Consider the following 18,960-nt stretch of genomic DNA (forward strand, 5'->3'; position numbering starts at 1 on the left):
TATATGTATATTAACAAGGTTCGACTTGGAAGCGGAATATACCTGTTTGGTTCCACAAACTCGTAACGTTAGCTGCCTTAGGCGATTCTTGTTTCTGAAACGGGTTTTGCTTATCGAAAATTGACTTCTTCGACACAACCTCTTGCTCTGGCACTCTTACGGGAAAGGACGATGGTCTCTCGAAGATGCTTTGCTGTTTGGGTGCACAACGTTTGGTCGAAATATAGTCATTAGTATCGTTAAGAGCGGCTTCTGTCCATGGATCGAGGGTTTTAAAGACGCCTTTAGCAACAAACTCTGCAACCGTTGCCATTACATCGTCGCTGTCTGCGAAACATCGGCTAAAATCTTCATCTAATGTCTTCATTGCTTCGTCCATTTGTCGTTGTTGGTCGACGATACGCTTACTTTCGGGCGCACATGACGGACAGCCTTCATTGTTGTCGGCAAAATTTTCGAAACAGTTTACATGGAATGAGTGACCACATAAAAAGTGGACACTTGGGAGCTCAAGCTCGATTTTACATCCTGAGCACATGCTCTCCTGGAACACGTGAGGCCTGTGCTTTATGTTATCCATCTGCTCACGAATTTGCTCGGTTTCCTTTTTGAGTTGTTTTATTGTTTGCTCACAAGTGCGAATTTTGTCTGCATAAGCAGAAAGTTGCCTCACTAAGAATTTCTTCAAAAGGGACAAAGTTGCAGTCTTTGAACGGGCTGCTATTGATACAACGAAGATAGCAGGCAAAAGAGCGTGTTGCTCAATGTGTTCTAAAACGCTCATGAAATATTGCTCCGTACTAGCGTGCTCAGCATAAGCGAGCACAAGTAAAGCATGTAGCCACAGACTTGGGTCAGTGTCCCCAAAACGGCTACACACCTCAATGACACTAGCAAAGTCCTGTTTATCTGTATAAAATGACAAAATCTGATGGTATAGCTCAGCCTTCTCATAGAGATGTAAAATGCCCGCCTTGAAATTGTTGATCTGGCAGAGGCCTAAGGCTAAATCGGTGTCGTAGCAGTTCTTTTTTTCTCGCAAAAAGCACATTATCTCAATTTCCTTCGTAGTGCGTTGAGAAGGTTGAGTTTCGGCCACATATTCCTGCAGCTCGAGTTCGAGCAGTGTGTTATAGATAATCGGTGACAGCCGACCTACCTTGTCACCCAATTCTGCAATAATTTGTCGCAGGAAGCCTTTTAATAGACGGGGCTTATTCACGAAGATGTGAATGAATTTTTCAGCAGGAGATTTCTTTCCTTCAAAATTTGTACATAGCCGAGATAACAAACTCGTCGTACGATCTGGGCTATGATCCATGAGAACTTTACCGTATTTTTCCATGTTTTCTTCAGCCTTTTCAAATGGTAACCGCTCAATATAGTAAATGGCGTCATCAAAATTACCAAGGTTCTCAAGTAGGATCTTGAGGTAATAGTCTGTGAGCTGGTGCTTTCCAGCAAGATACAAAGCCTCCTTGTAGAGTTCACTCCCACGGCATACCTTGATGGCAATTTCAACGTCGAACTGCAAATCCGACGTCTGAATGAAAGAAAGAAATAAGAACAAATTAATTATTTCAATGAGGACAACATCTTTCAACGTTATAAATGCACCCTCAAAAAGATCAAGGTAGTGAAATTACTATGAAAAATTCCTAGTTCTCTAGATTATAATTATTAAACGTCTAGTAAAATTTGCCTTAAAATCCAGCGCTTCTTGAGCATTTTCAAAGGTTTAAAATCAAGATTTATACGGACTTTTAACTCAGCTACTCTGTTTTTACTGGAGATGTCAGCTATCCATAAAAATAGTCAAGAAGTTTGTAGAGTATGAGTTTGGTGGCTCTTTCTGAAGGTGCATATCAAGATATGGCTTATTATTGCAGAAAATCTATGGTGTTCAAAAAGTATATATTTTGAAGTGCTTTGTATTGCGTGAATTATTTCTCCTCGTAAACCAAACATTGAGGTTAATACAAGTACCGTCCTTAGTAGCATTTTTTGCACAGGTTTTGAAGAAAATTTAATGAGATGTGGCATTGATAACTAAAAATATGAGAAGACTACATATTCTTTTCAAATAAGTTTTCTGATACAAAACTTAGCTATTTTACTAATATATTGACTCTGAAATCGCTCATAATCCTACTCTACGCATACAACGCATGTAGAGCACATCTATTTATTTAAGAATTTCACTTTTTTTTTGCGTAACTATTCTTTACAACGACATCTTCGTAAACACGTAATTTTTCACATCTTTTCGAAGCTGAAATTGCTGAATGTTGTTATAATTCTATTTCTACCCAGGCGTGAAAAGTATACAACATGCTCTATAATGTTAATACCCACTAAAGTTAATGGGCAGATAGCATAGGTAATAAATGAAAAACAGGATAAACTTCTTTTGTGAAGCTTAAATCAATATATTTAATCAGTATATATCTTATGTATCAGAAATAATATATCGTAGTTTTCGCACAGTTTTCTAATAAGCAATCAGGTGCCTATCTTAAGCACCACAGTATAATCTTGTACATAAAGTTAACAAGACAACTGAGTGGTTTAATGTTGGCAATAATAATCTAATCACAGTAGAAAACAATAATGTAACTCACTTTTATGAACTCGCTGAGAGTATCAATCTGGTTGATATTTGTGTAGCAGTTGAGGAGTAAGGTTGTATGATCCTCGCGAGCAAGACCTGACTTGTGTAGCTCCTGAAGGTACTCCGTAAGCTGTTTAATCTTCTGAGCGTCAAGCAGCTTTCGAATAACGTATGATTCTTCTAGCTTTCCAATGGTTTTAACGTACTGAGCCACGGCGCCATCATGATCTCCTTTGCTGAAGATGCGTAGTATGCATATTGGTTGTTAAACAAAAACATAAACAAATTATGATATTTTGTACCGGAACCGTTGTGGCATTGTTCAGAAAAACAGAATAAAAATAGAATATATAAGTATATATATTGAAAAGATTACAGGATACAGTCTGGAAAATATTTATGTTGCAGTTGACGCATCCTCCGCATAAACTATAAACCTACTTTCTTTATAACTTAATAGGAAACCGACTTTTATTTTTATCTCTGGACCTACACGTTTGCCCGCTGTAAGTCTACTTTTGCATCACTCAGATTACACGTTAAGAAATGGGCCATTAAGCCCATCGTCAGATAAATGCGACTCGCAATATTAAAGATATTAAAATTAGGTTGTAAAAAAATTAAGGCCGGTTGTTTTGCCTAGCAAAAAACGTGGCATTTCATTCGTGTCTTAGCAATCAATTTACTCAGTTTTTTTTGCCTGGGGTTTTCAAGTCTGATACTAAAAAACTTATGCAGTCAATTTTAATATGCTGTTACGAATTTATTATTTGCCAGTGATCGGAAAAGTGGTAAATCGTCAGAGAGAAGTCTGGAGAACATGGTGGCTCAGGTAGAATTTTCCAGTCGAGATCTTGCAGGGTGGTTTTAATGAGCTTTGCCATGTGCAGCCTAGAATTGTCGCGGAGAGGGATAGCTTTGTCTTACCTATTGGGCCTTTTCTGGTAGATAGCCTCTTTCATTTAATCCGACTGAGTCGTATACAGATTCTTGTCAAATGTGGTATTCTTCTCAAGGAAATCCAACTGTATAAGGGCCTTCCAATTTTATTAAAGACAAATCATGATCTTTTTTGGATAGAGATTATTCTGAAGTTTAGATTTAAAAGATACTCATTTATTTCGCTGCTTCATACCGACGTAAAAACACCGCCTTCGCATGGTATTTAAAAATAAACATACAAAAGAGGTAAAGCAAAAAAACGTTAAATATCCTTACTTATGTTGCAACGGAATATATATATTGCTGACATATATTTTTTTCATAAATATTATTTAGTATATTTATGTAAACCACATAAAGTTGATGTGATAGATATGCACATTCGCTTTTCAGTAACTCTACTAAGATTACAAACTTGTGTGAAAGAACTCTTCCAGTCAGTTTTTAAGACCCTCTTTACTGTCAAATATGATATTTATATTTGACGTTGGTAAGCAAATGAATTACTCAATTTCATCTGTATTATGTTCTTAAAACTCTGTTTTCTTTCATATAATTCAAGGTGCTAAAATCTACCATCTACTACTAAAATAAAGAGGAGATTTCTAAAAAAAAAACTTAGATTAATTGAAACAAATTTGCAAGCATTGTAATTCCCGTGCAATTCATGAGTGTATGTTTCATTGTAGTTTCAAAACAATACGTTTGCAATCAATAATCAGTATATTGTGTTGTCTAACAAAAAAAAAGTGTATGAAGTCGTAGCGTATGTCATGTAAAACTAGATTAATTAAGCTTTTTTACAACGTAGCGCTTTTAATTATTTTTTAAAGCTATAAACATCTCAAATTTCGAATTTTGGACTTGACGAGATCCATGTGAGCCTAATCTATTTTCTTGTAACGAAGAACGAAAAAGTACTATTTTTTTAAATTGTGGCCATTCTCTGACTTGTTAAAATGATGTAGTAACCAACCGTGCATGGATACGCTAAGAACATTTACCATGGAAAGCAAAAGTTCTCGACAGATTCATAAAAAAAATGGTTTTATTTCTTTTCTCACGTGAAAAATTGTTGGTCCTTCTATATAGACGGCATTTGTTAATTTTTCAATAGGACTAACAGTCAAGGTACTCGAAAAATGATAACGTTTTACTCCTATCTAAACTGACAGTATCGTACTTACGCGTAAAGGTAATCTCCATACTGGCGAAATATGTCGACGATCCCATCATAATTATTACTTTTTGCCAGTTTGACGGCCAGTTCATACTGGTTTTTATGAAACAAGACTCCCAGGCGGTCTTCAGTAGACTTTTCAGTTAGTGAAAACAGTCTGCCCTGTTTGGTAACCACAATAAGCTCACCGCCATTCCAGTGAGGAAGCACGTGGCTGATGCCAACTAAGGGTGTTGAGTAGGCAACATACTGTAAAACAAAAACCTTCTAACAATTAAACAAATAATCAACAACTTGGACTACAAATTTCTGAACGAATCGTTTTAGGCTCTAAGCTCATAGCTTAGGAAACGTGTAGAGCCTATCAGCGTTCAGAACGCTGTTCAGTCTCAACTGAAACGTCAAAAATTTATAAATCGTATATTATAAATCGTATATCACAACATTTCAGTGCATATCTTGAAAACCTTTCATAAGTATTTATAGGTTACGCTGATGATGACAACTCAGTAAATGGCTACGCAGGGTCAAATACTGTAAATGTCTTTACTCCACCACGGTGCTACTCGATTAATTAATTTCATTCGACTATATAGGACATGGTCCACCTTTTTAGTGATTTTAGTTAAAATGTGAAACTAAAAATTGGATTTATACAAGATATTACTCTTGTTCATTTTTGTGACTATAATGTTTACTAAGATATGTTGACGCAGCAAGAAGGAAAAACTGTCATATGTGTACCCAAAGTAATTTGTTAACTAATTCATGGTGCGGAAAACTTTTAAAAAGGAGGAAGAAAATGGAACAGTTTATTTAGGTAAGTTAAGAGTACGTTTTTACTTAAAAAGAGAAAAGGAAAGCGCCAGTAATTTCGCGGAGAGGGCATTAAATAACCTAGAAAATAGACAAAGCTTTTTCCACGCAATTGGAACAATACAAGAGACGTTTCAACATAAAGCTGTTATCAACCAAGTCAGTTCACTGAGGTACTAGCCTTGTTGTGTATGTCGTAGATATTGAGTATGGTTTTGTCGTTGTCCCGAACGACACACACGAGATAGTTCCGAAAACAGGTAACAAGCTCTTTCTCGGCCTCAAATGCAAGACAGGGTCCAACTCCTTCTAGATGATAGAAGAACACTGCAGACTTGCACCCTAAAACGCCGCAAAACAGAGAGCATAAAGGTGGCCATCTTCCAAGAATGAACGGCTAGCGTGTTCCATAAATAGGCCCGGCGGCAGAGGCCCATTTTCTCGATTGATTCTGCCTGATCCGACGTAATTTTAGGTGGTAGAATCTTTTCTTGAGAATGAGCGGTCAACATTGCTTACAACAGAAGAACCTTTTTCGAGACATGCATATTTATTGTATCTGGTATGACAGTTGAGAACCCCCAATAATGTACAAGACTTTAATTAATTTGCAGGTAATTTGCACAGCGATATTTATACGCTACTAGGATGTTTTTAGGCTCGTAAATAAAATCGTTTGTATATTCATCCTCCATTACTTTAATATAATGATATTTGAATGTCTTACTTTCGTTCTTTTGGCCTCAGACATATTGGGTGCGAGGAAAAGTTTAGTTAATAGAACCTTCCAATAAATAACAGCAGCGTTTCGTTAGAATAAACAGAAAGATTTTCATTTTAAAAGCAATTGGTACCAAAATAAGCCACAAAAATCAGGATACAATATTGAAATATAGAAAGACAAAGCTACTAGAGATCACGGCTAATATTTCTTTACTTTTGTTTAGCAGTTGTAAATAAATTGTCATTCGGTGTAAAGTATTTTTGAATAGTTGAAGGATGTTTTGAATAGTCTCAAGCATATAATACAAAAGACAATGACAGCAATTTTACATCGAGACGAACTTACCCATAACGAACTGGACCCCCTTATTTTCCTTTCTAGGTTCGAAGATAGAGCAGCATCCAGGTTTACATCCATTTGAATCAATTTTGCAAACCATCGGTTCACCGAGAATCTTATTATTCGTGATGCCGCTAGAGTTACCCGTAGTGGTTCCAGCATTGGACTGAAGTGACACTGCGTGTACAGACAAAGTTGTCACGACGAAAATGTGGCTTGAACCTTGAAACTCTATACCTATTCAAGCAGGAAAGATAATTAAGCCCAAATTTCATTTTTTACAATATAGGATTCTTAAAAGTTGGTCCTATAAGGGCATATTTTACAGCATTTATAATAATGGCTTATTTGCAGTTTAAGTGGAAAAGTAATCAAAAGAATGACGTTAATGCTTCAAACTGGGCTTATGTTGATACACGGACCAGTAATTGGAGCGGGTGCAATAACGATGTGCAAAAGCTTCGCCTGACGACTTGTTCCTCTAGTGATATCGCATCGAATCAATAGCAGACGACCATCATCAAATCCAACGGCCATTACATTCATGCTGTCGTTTACCCGGAAAGCTGACACCTGTTATAGGATAAGTATCATCGATTCGATAAAACAATACCAAAGCCAATATAGTGAAAAGATTAAGGATCTCTAATGTTGCGCCCACAAATTTACTTCACCATTAAGCACAATCCTCAACTAAACTGTCTGTGCCGAGGAAAGATTATCTAACATTGATTCTTTATACGTGGGAACACGCAGCTCATCCTCAAATACCGCAAATTTGATAACATTTGCTAATAACCATTAGTGCCATCGTTCTATAAAGCCGTGACTCTCTGTAGCCTCAATTTACAAATGAGAATGAATACAACTCACATATAGTAGTTAGGTATTTTCTTGTAAATACAATGTATATATACACTATCTATATACTCCTAATTTCAGATTGTTTTAGCTATGTGACGGAAACTACTGCAGTAAAACTCTTCACGGTTTAAAAATCCGCCAAGAATCACGGTGCATATACAATTTGACGCCAAAAATTTTACAATAGTAAAATGTATGGTCGTATGTCAACTTACCGATGCGGGTTTATTGCCAATGACGGCTCGCATACTTCGAACACAGAAGGGCCCACCCTGCATGTCTTGCTTATTTTGATTCCACACCTGATAAAAAAATGTGATGACGTAAAGATAACATCATCATTTACAAACACTTTGTTCTAACGCACCTTGTTTACGCATTTTAAAACTTCCACAGAGGTACAGTTAATCGTGTATAAATATAGAAGAACTGCGTAACGCATGAAAGGCCTGTCAAGACAAGCATCTCTTCATCAAATAAAGAAAAAAAGTGTCTACAAGTTGTCTGCAAATACAGCTTCATACGTAGTGTGTTGTTATTATTGTTGTTCTTGTCAATTTGATATTATAATAACAGGAGCGATGGTAGTAATCGTTTATTTTTCGAAATTAGCCCTAGCTATTTGTACTTGACATACAGTTGATCACTTCGTATCGCATATTTGAAAACTTTGAAGTTTTATTTGTATTCAAAATTTGCCTATATGTTGCATATATATTGTACATAAAATCAACGCTTTGATATGTAAATTTACAAGTAATACACGTATTATAGATTGCAATTGCACGCATTCAATTATTTTTGTTTCTTTAGTCGCTACACTTCAAGAAAGCAAAATTTTTTTTGGGTCGGCTTAGAGTACCTCACGGTATTTGGATCTTGAGTCACTGCTACCAAAGCCGTGAAGGAGACGCTTAGCCTTGTAGCTACGCATGCATTTTACATTACGTAGATACGTACATTTAGGTACGTTTATTTTGAAATGCTTAGGCCTCTGCAAAGGTTATAATAAAATTCTGGTTGTGTTATAATAAAAAAGTTTAGAAGGTGTGATCGATGAAGACCTCTACTGGTGAAGGAGTTGTTAATTAGCTGAGAAGATAAGCTGTGAACATTGGAATGCTTTCAGGCATTTTGTGGGTATGAAATTTCATCAGAAATTAGACTACGCCTCCACCATAGTAGGCAGGCTGAAACGCACCATGAAACACGACTTCCTATTAACACTAAACCTTACACTCAGTATCAGTCTGTGCGCAGCCACAATAATAGGTTTCTAAACCGAAGTGTTACGGTAAATTGTATCTTCGTGTGGATATAAAGCCGCGAAAAGAAAGGGTAGCTTCGAAAGATACGTCTAAAAACAAAACTAAGCCATATTTGACCCCAAAAATCCATGATTTGCCTTTGGTAGGACTGGAAGGGTTTTCTAAAGTAACAAAGGCTTGAGAAGAACAAGGCAGTCAGCCATTATTTGTCGATGGCCCGGTTACGTCGACTGAACAAAAAAGACTCGGTAGACAAGCCAAAGTAATTTTTCTCCCTGCGAATATACCAAATCAAGCATGGGAAAGGTCGTCAAGGTTGCTGTGCAAGAGTCTGAGTAGGAAATTCCTTTACATCTACCATATTTTTTCAGACTACGCGCCAACGGATTAACATCTTTTTCGATTATTGGCAAAACGAAGTTCGCAACAGCACATTTGAAAACGAAGAATGTCTCCGAAGCTGGCTGACCAGTTTCTTCATTATTTTCCATTACCGAATCTAAAATTTTATGGCTAAATGAAAATTTAATAAGAGATGAGAAAAGGTTATGAGGAATGATCAGATTTACATAATAAATTCATTTGACAATAAGATTCGAACAAAACGCTGCACTCTTTATCAGGTGAAAAATGCCCTTATTTATATCACAACATACTTCTTTATAATTTCTATCTAATGAAATGTCGAAATTTTCGCACTTTGAAAAAGTGTATATCGACTTTAAAGCACGAATTCTTTGAGCTCTATTTCGCGATGCAGGCAACACGATGACAAGAAAGAGCTTCTCTAGCGTATACAATGCGTCGCTATTTGCAGACAAAAAAAATTAAGCCAAGGAGACAGGAAACGAAAACTACCATGAATTGAACAACCTGACACTAGGCGTACTGATAGAGGCACTTAGGTAACCTGCTCATTGAAATATAAATATATTAAAAACTTGGGCTCAAAGTTCTTAAGAACATGGTGTCGGCTCTATGAGTGTAATATAGGGATTCCTCAAACTCAATGCTATAAAGTATAATTGAAGTATATGGAAAAATACCTGTATTACCTCTACTGCTCCATTCGAAAACCGCCGTTACGACTCTTAGTAGCCCATGTTCTTTGCTCTTCAGAGTTCAACAAACTGGATTACTTAAATTAAATAGTCTGTATAGAGCTTGCGAATATTTAAGCCTGGTATTACACCTTTGAAGGCCAAAAAGTACGGAAGAAAACAGGAGATAAATTATTTTCTTTAGGCATTTCAGCCGAAGAGCTGCAATCATTTTTATTAAATTGCACATAAAAGGAATGTTTGTAAAGGTAAAAAAAATAACAATATAGCCATACGCAATAGTTCTAGAGTCCATTTCTTCGCGCCTTGGTTTTTCATAAACTAAAAAATGGTGCCCTCAGTTAAAGGTTTCAGAAGGATCAAAGTAAATATAGTCAATTATCTTTTTGAGGTTAATGTGCATGGCATAGTTTTGGACCGTATGAGCTAATCATGTAGAGATTAAGCCTACCGTTTGCAAAATTATACTCTCGATCTAATAAGCTCTATATTCCTGTACGAAAAAATCTAATCCACCAGTAGTTTTCCTTCTTTGATACGAAAACGAAAATAGAAGGATTAAGCGAACCATCAACAGTATGGACAATTTACTATAGCTTGTATGCTAAGAATAATCGTAATCGCCTCTCCAAAAACCATATCAAAACCAGTGCCAAATAAAACAGTTAATTGCTTTGTGAATGAGGGAAATCAGAAAATGGAAATAATTAGCTAGTGTTGAGAATACCTAGGATTGGCCAGCTTCTTCGTATGAAGGAAATCGTATGAACAGATCAAAAGCGCTTTTTACAAGGGCAACCACGCCTGGAGTAATGCAGTTACGGTGCTATGCTATGTGTATCAAAGTAGTGTTCTAAATTACTCTAAACGAAAACGATTTAGTAACCCAGTCAAATCAGTAGCTCCCTCTAATTGATTTGGTTGACGGCACTGTCCCCTTATCAGGCAGTAATAATATAAATTCAGTGTCTAAAAGAGCATTTGGAAGTGCGACTAAAATGTGAATTCGATTAATTGTGATAGGCTACTATTAGAAATAATCAAAATAAAACCTATGACGATAAAAGAAAGTTTAAAATGTTTTAAATTTAGACACATCGGCTGTACTCAAATATTCTATCTGACTCAGCGCCGGACTCAAACATATAAATTATTTCAACTAGAAGATATAGGGAAAAGTCTGACACAAATATAACAGTAGATTCAGTCTAAGGTACAGTCTAGCGTAATCGACTACGGACTACACCGCCAAGTGCAGTTATGTGACGCAGAACTATAAATTCATAAAGACTAGAAACAGTTCCTATACTAGCGCAGTGTTCCATGACTGTGGTGAGAAATATTGTATACCTTATACAAACATTAGGTGCGCTTCAGCAAAAATAAGTCAATAAAGTTACGAGTTGGGAAAAATGCCAAAGCAAATTACATTAAACTGACTAGTTTTTTCCGTCGGATACCAAAAGTGTATTAAATTTGTCAATAAATCAAGTTTCAGATCAACCTTGTAAAAAATTTTCCATATAAATATAATTTGATGTGCTTTATATAAAGTCAGATGGTGTTCCGTTTAATTTTACCTTGATGACAGGATTGATTCCAGCCTCGTCAGATCCAACCGCAACAAGAATGTTCTCGCGCATCTGCTGGACATGCTCTACGCATACCCTGAAGGCTGTAGGATGAACGAAACCAAAAACAGGGGATCATTATGGGACTGTATGTTAACTTACAAGAATTTCGCTTTAAGTCATGAAGACCTTTGAACCATGAAGAAGAGTTTTATCTCAAAATTTAATATACGTCTCTTCCTTGAACTCAATTTTTCTTTAGTTAGCTTGTCTTGCAGTTTTCTAAATTAGTATAGATAAACTTTCAGATGAAAAAAGAGCTGGTTTGAATTAAACAGAATACCGAACGGTGATTACGATAAAACAAACCCTGGAATGTGGAGACATTGAGTGCTCGATTGACGGTGTGGATCATTCCTTTAGAATCGCCGAACACCAACAATGAGCCTCCGCTACTCGCGCATGTTACGTTCACATCCTATAAAATTAGAAAAAGATATTGGCCATATATACATCTTTTCCATCAGTTATATTGTGGGTCAAAATTAAGTAACCTAACAACGTAATATGGCATATACTATTATATATAATATTTTGTATGCTTTTGCCTATTGCAAAAGCATTGCCTCAAACCAAATTCACAGGATTAAAATTATCACAGGATTAAATCACAGGATTAAGTTTGTTCAAATTGCAAGGACAGTGTACGTATTAGCGATACCTTCAAATAGTTGAACTCCTGATCTTGATTATTGTTATCCTTGATCACTTTGATGTCAAAAAAAGTGAAACGGCGCCACTGCAAATAGGTCCATCAGTTATTCAGATAGGTAATAATTTGCGTGTTGTTTAAGCGCCTAAAATAATGTGCTAAACTTTTCTATTTCAAATAGACTACAAAGTACTACGCTTACACCGCAACCAAATCGCCTTATGGCAAAATCAGCATGCGTCCACTTGTTTAATTATATTATTTGATTAGGAAAATCGTCAATTGGATAGTCCATATAAGTACCAACAATGTGGCTTTTTTAGACTTTTCGCACCATTTAAACTTTTTGGCTGTTTTAGTCCTTACGTCTTCAGGACTTCTGGTCTGTCATTAGCCCAAAATTCTGCTAAATACCAATAATTCCGCCAGAATTTTTGGTATTTAGCATTTGTGCAAAACTTTAACAATTTTATTTCTACCAATGTCGTTTGGCGCGCGGTTACTGTTAAATAGTTATATGCACACTAAAAAATGAATATTGTCAAAATGACTAGTATATGGCAAAAAGCTGTAATTGCGGTGAATGGTGGTTAAATAAATAATCGTGACTATCAAAATTGAGACGGTTAGCACGTGTAAAGAAAATCGTTAAAATATTTGGTTTTATCTAAATACAGTTTTAAAGATAAATTATACGAAAGATACTCGAGTTAGGTGCCGCAGCCTGTATATTTTTATAGCGATATAACCTATGAATGTTCTATACTATATCATTTAGTGTTGATTCGTAGCCTAACACTTATTACCAATGCAACTTCTTAAAAATCATCTTGATTTAGGCAATCCTCTCAATGCAAATTATAAAATCAAAACTGTTTACTTTTATACAGCATGGAAACTTATCTTCGGATCAAGTATGCATAAACATTCTTAATATGTGTAAGAGATGTTGTGGTGGACCCTCTCAGACAGGCTATTTTTCATTACGTTCTTCAGAATAAGCAAGTTTGTGTGATCGAACACTGTATTTTTTTAGGTTCGAAATTGACCCTGTAGCCGTATCCAAGAATACAAAGCTCCAGAGCACTAGCTGTTGCATCAGTGTTTAGGTAAGCTACAATATGAGAGAGATGATGCTGCTATGTTTTAATGTGAAACACTACTTTGGTTTAAGTGCTTTATCAACTATGCCATTGCTTTTCCTTAAACAATTTTCTTATTGAAGTATTTATCTGAACGCCGATCAGAACGACCTACCTCTGTTCTATAACGACCTACCTATCTTTGCTAAAGGGACCATTCCCACAAAAAATTAAACATGAAGGAAAGCTATGTCAGAGATTTGCATAACAATTGTAAGTCCCTTAGCCATTTTTAAAGTACGTTGTTCTTATATTCTACATTTCAGAGCGGTATCAGAGGGCAGCATTGTTCACAAGAACGAGTTCTCTGTAGTATTCTATAGAAGAAAACGATGGGACGTGAATAATGCAGCTATTGCTGTACAATAGAAAAAAATTCGTACATCGTAGTCTACGATTTCAAACTGTTCAACAAATAGGTTAAAAATTAAAATTTTGAAAATTAAGAACCCACCTGCACAAACGACATCTTCATGATCCACCAAAACAATGCAGTTACTGACAGGTTTCGTCTTTTTTTAGTATTTTCTCATGAAATACTACCTATATCTATTTTGTCTTATAAAAGCCGTTTATTTGAAAAATAAGCGTATCTCATTCACATTTTATTCTAAAAAGTTCGACACTTCTGTCAAAATCACATGATGATCTAATCGTCGTCTGCTTGCTGTCTTTTTTTACCTACCCCAATGTGACGTAAAGGTATTTGCAATTCACACGTATCTACTTTAGTACAGTACAGGTTGATACCAGTCAATAAGTTTTTTTTTTTTCATTAACCGGTTAACCTTGTTGACTTCAAATTACACCATGTTTTGAGTTGATTTTCGGAGCTGATTATCCTGATATTAAAGCGAATCGTAGGTTTTGTGAGGATCGTTTGAAAACTCGCGCCATTGCGTTCAGTCACCTGACAGTTGCTGCTGCTGGGTAGTTCTTCTGCGGATCACGGGATATCTCTCTTAACAGCGGATACGCTGTGGGTGTAAAGCAAATAGCGCACAAACAGCGAAGATCCGGGTTTACCAGATTTCATTTGGTGTGAATTTTTATTCTGAGTGCATAAAGCTTAAAACCAGCTTCAGCCATGGCGCAGACCGACACCTATGTTCAAAAGCAGGTACGAAATTGCGGTTCCATTTATACTTATTACAGTTATATACAATACTCATTACAAGACTACGAATGATTTTCCCATGTTAATTCAGTGAAATCGACTTCATTAAAATTGTACATAGACTGTTACTCTTGTTCATTAGTTGTTTCGAATCCTATGTTTTACTATTATTAGAATTATCGACAGGGAATTTTTTTTATCAGCACTACATTTTCATCAAGAATTCATAATGAATCTGCTTTCATTGCAGCATCGACTCCTAATGTTCAAATAGCACATGTTAGGAAGTCATTGTTCTCCGAGATTCATCAGAGCCATGACTTTTAAATCTAGTATGCTGTTCAATTTTTAGCTTTACTAACGTAAGGAATTCAAACTAGTATTTTTTAACCGTCAAGACATAACTCACATATTCGTCCTTCGGGAAAACGAATATTTTGAAGATAGGCATTCATTCATAGCAGGGATATTGAGTTCAGTTACAAGTGGACTTAAATATACATTCATGTTAACTTATGAACAAACAAAAAAACATTTATGCAAACAAAAATGCGTCTATTGCAATTGCATGACTCAAATTTCTGGAAATAAATTGGTTATTTTTGGTTTTGTCCTGTCTAATTTTCTAACAATTGAATTTTTCTCATCATGACTACATATAATAGTAACTATAAATTAAAAAAAAACTCGCCGTTAAGATCAATCAGAGGCCCCCCAGTGAAATATATTGTCAAAAGACCAAAATCGTATAAGATGGAGGATAAATGAGTTGCTTAAGCTCATTGGTAATTACTTTAAACGAGTACGGCAGATGCCAGCAGTTAAAGTAGAATAGGTGAAAATTAGACACAATTTCTGAAACACAGGCCTATTAACAGTGATTCTGCTAGAACTGTAAGGATCTCCTATATAATAGATTGAAGACATCTTCACATCTAGTTCGTTTCCAAGGAAAATCTTGCGTATATTGACTCTTTCATGCACACGTTTGGCATAGAAATATATTTGGTGACCTTCAACAAATTGTAGCGAGATGGGTAAGGTGCTGGATTAAAACTATCTAGTCCAAGGTTCGACTCGATTTGCACGCGGTCTGAAAGAAACATTACTTATTTTATGGACAGTAGATAACAATCTACTTGTAGTTGATACCAATACATAGGCTGATCGCATATAACTAATCAAAGAATCACCAGCCGAAGGAACAGAGGTTACTTTTGAGGAAGCATTGTTAAGTTATGGAATGAATGGATGCACTTATTTTTAAAAAGGAAACCTTACGGATTCCTTAATTAAAAAATAATGGGATTTTTGGCCCTGAAGCTGCTCGCCATGGTAGAAAGGTGGAGAATTTGATGCTACATTATGTAATCGAGTTGGTGGTCTTTGTAGGATCCATCACATCTGCTATGCTTTTACGGCGACATAAATTCATTTATAATGTTGGCATTCCTGATAGTGGTAAGTTAGCAAAGTTATTCCCATGAAAGAATTGGCGGTCGTATAAGGCTTTCGATAATTGTAGAGTTTGACCTTATCCGATACGGCAAGCAGTTTGAATGAATTACCACGTAAATGATTATTACCATTCAGACCATATGTTTGATGCCTTGATCTTCTGACCATGAATTCCCTTGCATCGAAAGTTTCAACTGTTAAACAATTATATATTTTTGTCCTATTGTACAATGATTTACGCACAATCTGCTTTATAGATCCAGCAAATGATGGCCTTCATAGAACAGGAAGCTAGTGAAAAGGCTGACGAGATAGATTCTAAGGCTGAGGAAGAGTTTAACCTTCAGAAAGGACAACTTGTGTTCGAAGCACGCCAGAAGATCAACGAAGAATTCGAGAAGCGTGAAAAGCAAATCGAGTTGCAGCGCAAGATGTACGTGCTATTAAGCACAAACACAACATGTGCAAACATATCCCTACTATATTACTAAAAGAACAGATACTATTACTATACCAGCTAGTCGGGGCGCAATTTACAGCTTTAAATAGTTAAATTATACCTAGATACTTCGGCACTATATATGACTGTACAAATCTTTGCAGCATCTCACTTGAACAGCACCTAAGCCAGATGAACTGCATTTTTTTTAAATATACAGATACACTTCTACTTAATGAGCCGATTTTGAGAGATCGATTTATTTTGCAGCGGATATACTCATTCTGCATAATCAGTGTAGTCAACCGCCGGTATATGCACACGGCGATATAGTCTTACCCCGAAAAATCGCAAAAAGATTTCGCTGCTGTTATATGCTGTTGCTTGAAGTACTGCTAAACGTAGCAAGTAGATAATATAATAATATACGTATTAATAATAATAATAAGATAATATACGTATCGCTTGAACATAATTACTCAAAATGATTCAGTTAACTCCACATTTAACGAAGAAAATAATGTTCCATATTGTTCGGCTGGTTGTCATTTGTAATTGTAGTCAAAGCTCGAAGATGCTAAACGCCGCGCGTATCCAAGTGCTGAAATGTAAAGAAGATCACATCAAGACCGTTTTGGAGGAGACTCGTCAACAGTTAGGAGCAATCACAGAGAAGCCTGATCAATACCGTGTCCTCCTCGAAAAGCTTTTGCTTCAGGGCCTCCTACAGCTCATCGAAGATGTCAGTGTCGCGCTGTTCCTGGTTTATTTTAATAAGAGTAACTGTCAGATAAAGATATTGCTATTACTGTATGATAAATCTAACCTTTCCGGCTCGTTTTCTTTGTAACTTTCTTGAGCAGAGCGTCGTTGTTCGTTGTCGCCAAAATGACCAAGCACTCCTTACACAAATTAAAGAAGACGTTTTGCAGCAATATCAACAGAAAACTGGTAGAACTTGTAATATGGTTATTGACGGAAAGACCTTCCTGCACAATCGATGGTGTGTTTTTATTATCGGATTTAAAATAGCGCAATTACGAGATGACCTCACATATAGTCACTATTAGTGGTTTTTTTTACCTTCAATGTTTTTTAAAAAGTTTTGGCCTATATTTATGCAAAGGTATTAACTTAGCAGAAAAAAATAGTTTCTACTACGAGCAGGATATGGAGGAGAACGTGGATTAACTAGACCGTATTGTATTTTCAGCGGAGGTGGCGTTGAACTGTACGCTCGTAATGGAAAAATTATGGTGGCCAATACTCTCGAGAAGCGTCTCGAAAATGTATCCTCTCAGATGATGCCACAGATCCGTAATCAGCTATTTGGAATCAATCCAAATCGCAAGTTTTTTGACTAAACCGCAAACAACTATTCGTTCCGTTCACACGCTTTCACATGTCGTAGACGATTCTCCCATGATGACATTTTCATCCACAGGATGAGGCCTTCAACTGCCATCAATCTTGAACTCAACAGAACATTTTGAAGGACATTAAATTTGTTGGGAGTGAAAAAAACATGTACTCTAGTTTCTACTAAATTCTCTGGATTCATGCTAGGTATGCGATTAGAATGTGGGCGGTGGCTATATAAAAAAAAAACACATAGCAGTGCCTGTTTCAGTAATTGATATTTCATGCGGCGATGCTCAAAGATTATCAGATCTGAATTGCACAGTAAAAGCCTAAAATATTTGTTTCATGAGATCTACGAACATATGTTCAATGTATATTAACGGGCCTATTATAACATGCTTGGTTACGATATACTGTATGAAATTATTTAGATGACGGACTTTTGAAAAGTACCACAGTCCACTACAAACGTGGAAATCGTACGAGTCTACTAGGGAGAATCCAAGATAAATCCAAGAAATGTTTAATCCATTTTATACTAGTGATGATATATTTACAGTGGTTAATTGAAATTGAATTCCGCGCCTAGGATTTCCATAGCATGTGTAGTAGAACGGAAAAGCTTGAAAAAGGCAAAGAATCCTAATTTATTAATCCGATATTGATAACATAACTTCTCCTCACATACAGATGCCAATATGTACCTGGAATTATTTAATTAGTAACTGTGCGATAATAGTTTTGTATCTCTATTGCGTCGAATGAATGGTATTGTCATATGATATGTTGTTATTAAGTATTATATTTATGAATAAATTTAATGTGTAACCGTACATAGTTACGTAGTCTTATTGGCTTCAACGATTTTCCTATGTGCAGAACTTGAATGAAGAATACGTTAAGTTCCTTGCGTTTATTTTCATTACTTTGTATTTTTCCAATGCAGACAACGTGTTCATGAACAACTTTGTACTGACATAGCAGCTTCAATTTCAATATAATATCAAGTTAAAATATCATTCGCTTGTATTTATTAGTGCTTAGCAACTTCTAGGGTATGTCCAGGTAATAATAGTGTCGATAGAATATAAAACACTACCCTTTGTTTTTCGTGTGCTTCCTAAAGTTTCAACTTTAGACCTTCTTGTCTTTGTTATGTATAATTACACACTTCTCTCGAACGAACGCTCGTTAGAATTTTAGACGAGCATTTGTTTTTCTGATCATCCTTAATGTCACCTTCTGTCCTCCTTTCCTGTTGAGGATTATGTATTTGGTTTTTGTGGCTCAATTATAAGACCAGTGCAGACAAGATGTCAGAACTAGATTAGAGAAACTACTATTTCGCCCGCTA

At 36.0% G+C, this 18,960-nt stretch overlaps 2 protein-coding genes across 2 annotated transcripts in view; one reads left to right on the forward strand and one right to left on the reverse strand.

Moving 5' to 3' along the window:
• Positions 1 to 13,874, reverse strand: part of Vps11 (vacuolar protein sorting 11) — a 15,183-nt gene extending 1,309 nt beyond the window's left edge. Inside the window, exons 1-11 of the mRNA XM_022811289.2 lie at positions 13,685 to 13,874; positions 12,098 to 12,175; positions 11,746 to 11,854; positions 11,386 to 11,480; positions 7,692 to 7,778; positions 7,035 to 7,185; positions 6,619 to 6,849; positions 5,731 to 5,891; positions 4,741 to 4,982; positions 2,622 to 2,847; positions 43 to 1,543 (exon numbers count right to left, since the gene is read on the reverse strand). Of these exons, the coding sequence (XP_022667024.1) occupies positions 43 to 1,543; positions 2,622 to 2,847; positions 4,741 to 4,982; positions 5,731 to 5,891; positions 6,619 to 6,849; positions 7,035 to 7,185; positions 7,692 to 7,778; positions 11,386 to 11,480; positions 11,746 to 11,854; positions 12,098 to 12,175; positions 13,685 to 13,705 (2,902 nt within the window). The 5' untranslated portion in view covers positions 13,706 to 13,874. The remainder of the gene's footprint in view (positions 1 to 42; positions 1,544 to 2,621; positions 2,848 to 4,740; positions 4,983 to 5,730; positions 5,892 to 6,618; positions 6,850 to 7,034; positions 7,186 to 7,691; positions 7,779 to 11,385; positions 11,481 to 11,745; positions 11,855 to 12,097; positions 12,176 to 13,684) is intronic.
• A 271-nt stretch (positions 13,875 to 14,145) lies between these two features.
• Vha26 (V-type proton ATPase subunit Vha26) lies at positions 14,146 to 18,439 on the forward strand. The gene is made up of 5 exons (XM_022811381.2): positions 14,146 to 14,350; positions 16,063 to 16,238; positions 16,806 to 16,986; positions 17,108 to 17,247; positions 17,458 to 18,439. Exons 1-5 carry the CDS (start codon positions 14,318 to 14,320, stop codon positions 17,606 to 17,608), a joined length of 681 nt encoding a protein of 226 aa, XP_022667116.1. The 5' UTR covers positions 14,146 to 14,317; the 3' UTR covers positions 17,609 to 18,439.
• Positions 18,440 to 18,960: the final 521 nt, after the last annotated feature.

The sequence above is a fragment of the Varroa destructor genome, unplaced genomic scaffold, assembly GCF_002443255.2.
Source record: "Varroa destructor unplaced genomic scaffold, Vdes_3.0 BEIS01000006.1, whole genome shotgun sequence".
NCBI lineage: Eukaryota > Metazoa > Arthropoda > Arachnida > Mesostigmata > Varroidae > Varroa > Varroa destructor.

What these genes read in the sequence shown, in the direction of transcription:
- Vha26 (XM_022811381.2), top strand. Translation starts at nt 14,318, where the DNA reads ATGGCGCAGACCGACACCTATGTTCAAAAGCAG. An exon ending in ACACCTATGTTCAAAAGCAG is followed by an intron (nt 14,351 to 16,062) that starts GTACGAAATTGC and finishes TCTGCTTTATAG; the next exon opens with ATCCAGCAAATGATGGCCTT. An exon ending in ATCGAGTTGCAGCGCAAGAT is followed by an intron (nt 16,239 to 16,805) that starts GTACGTGCTATT and finishes TTGTAATTGTAG; the next exon opens with TCAAAGCTCGAAGATGCTAA.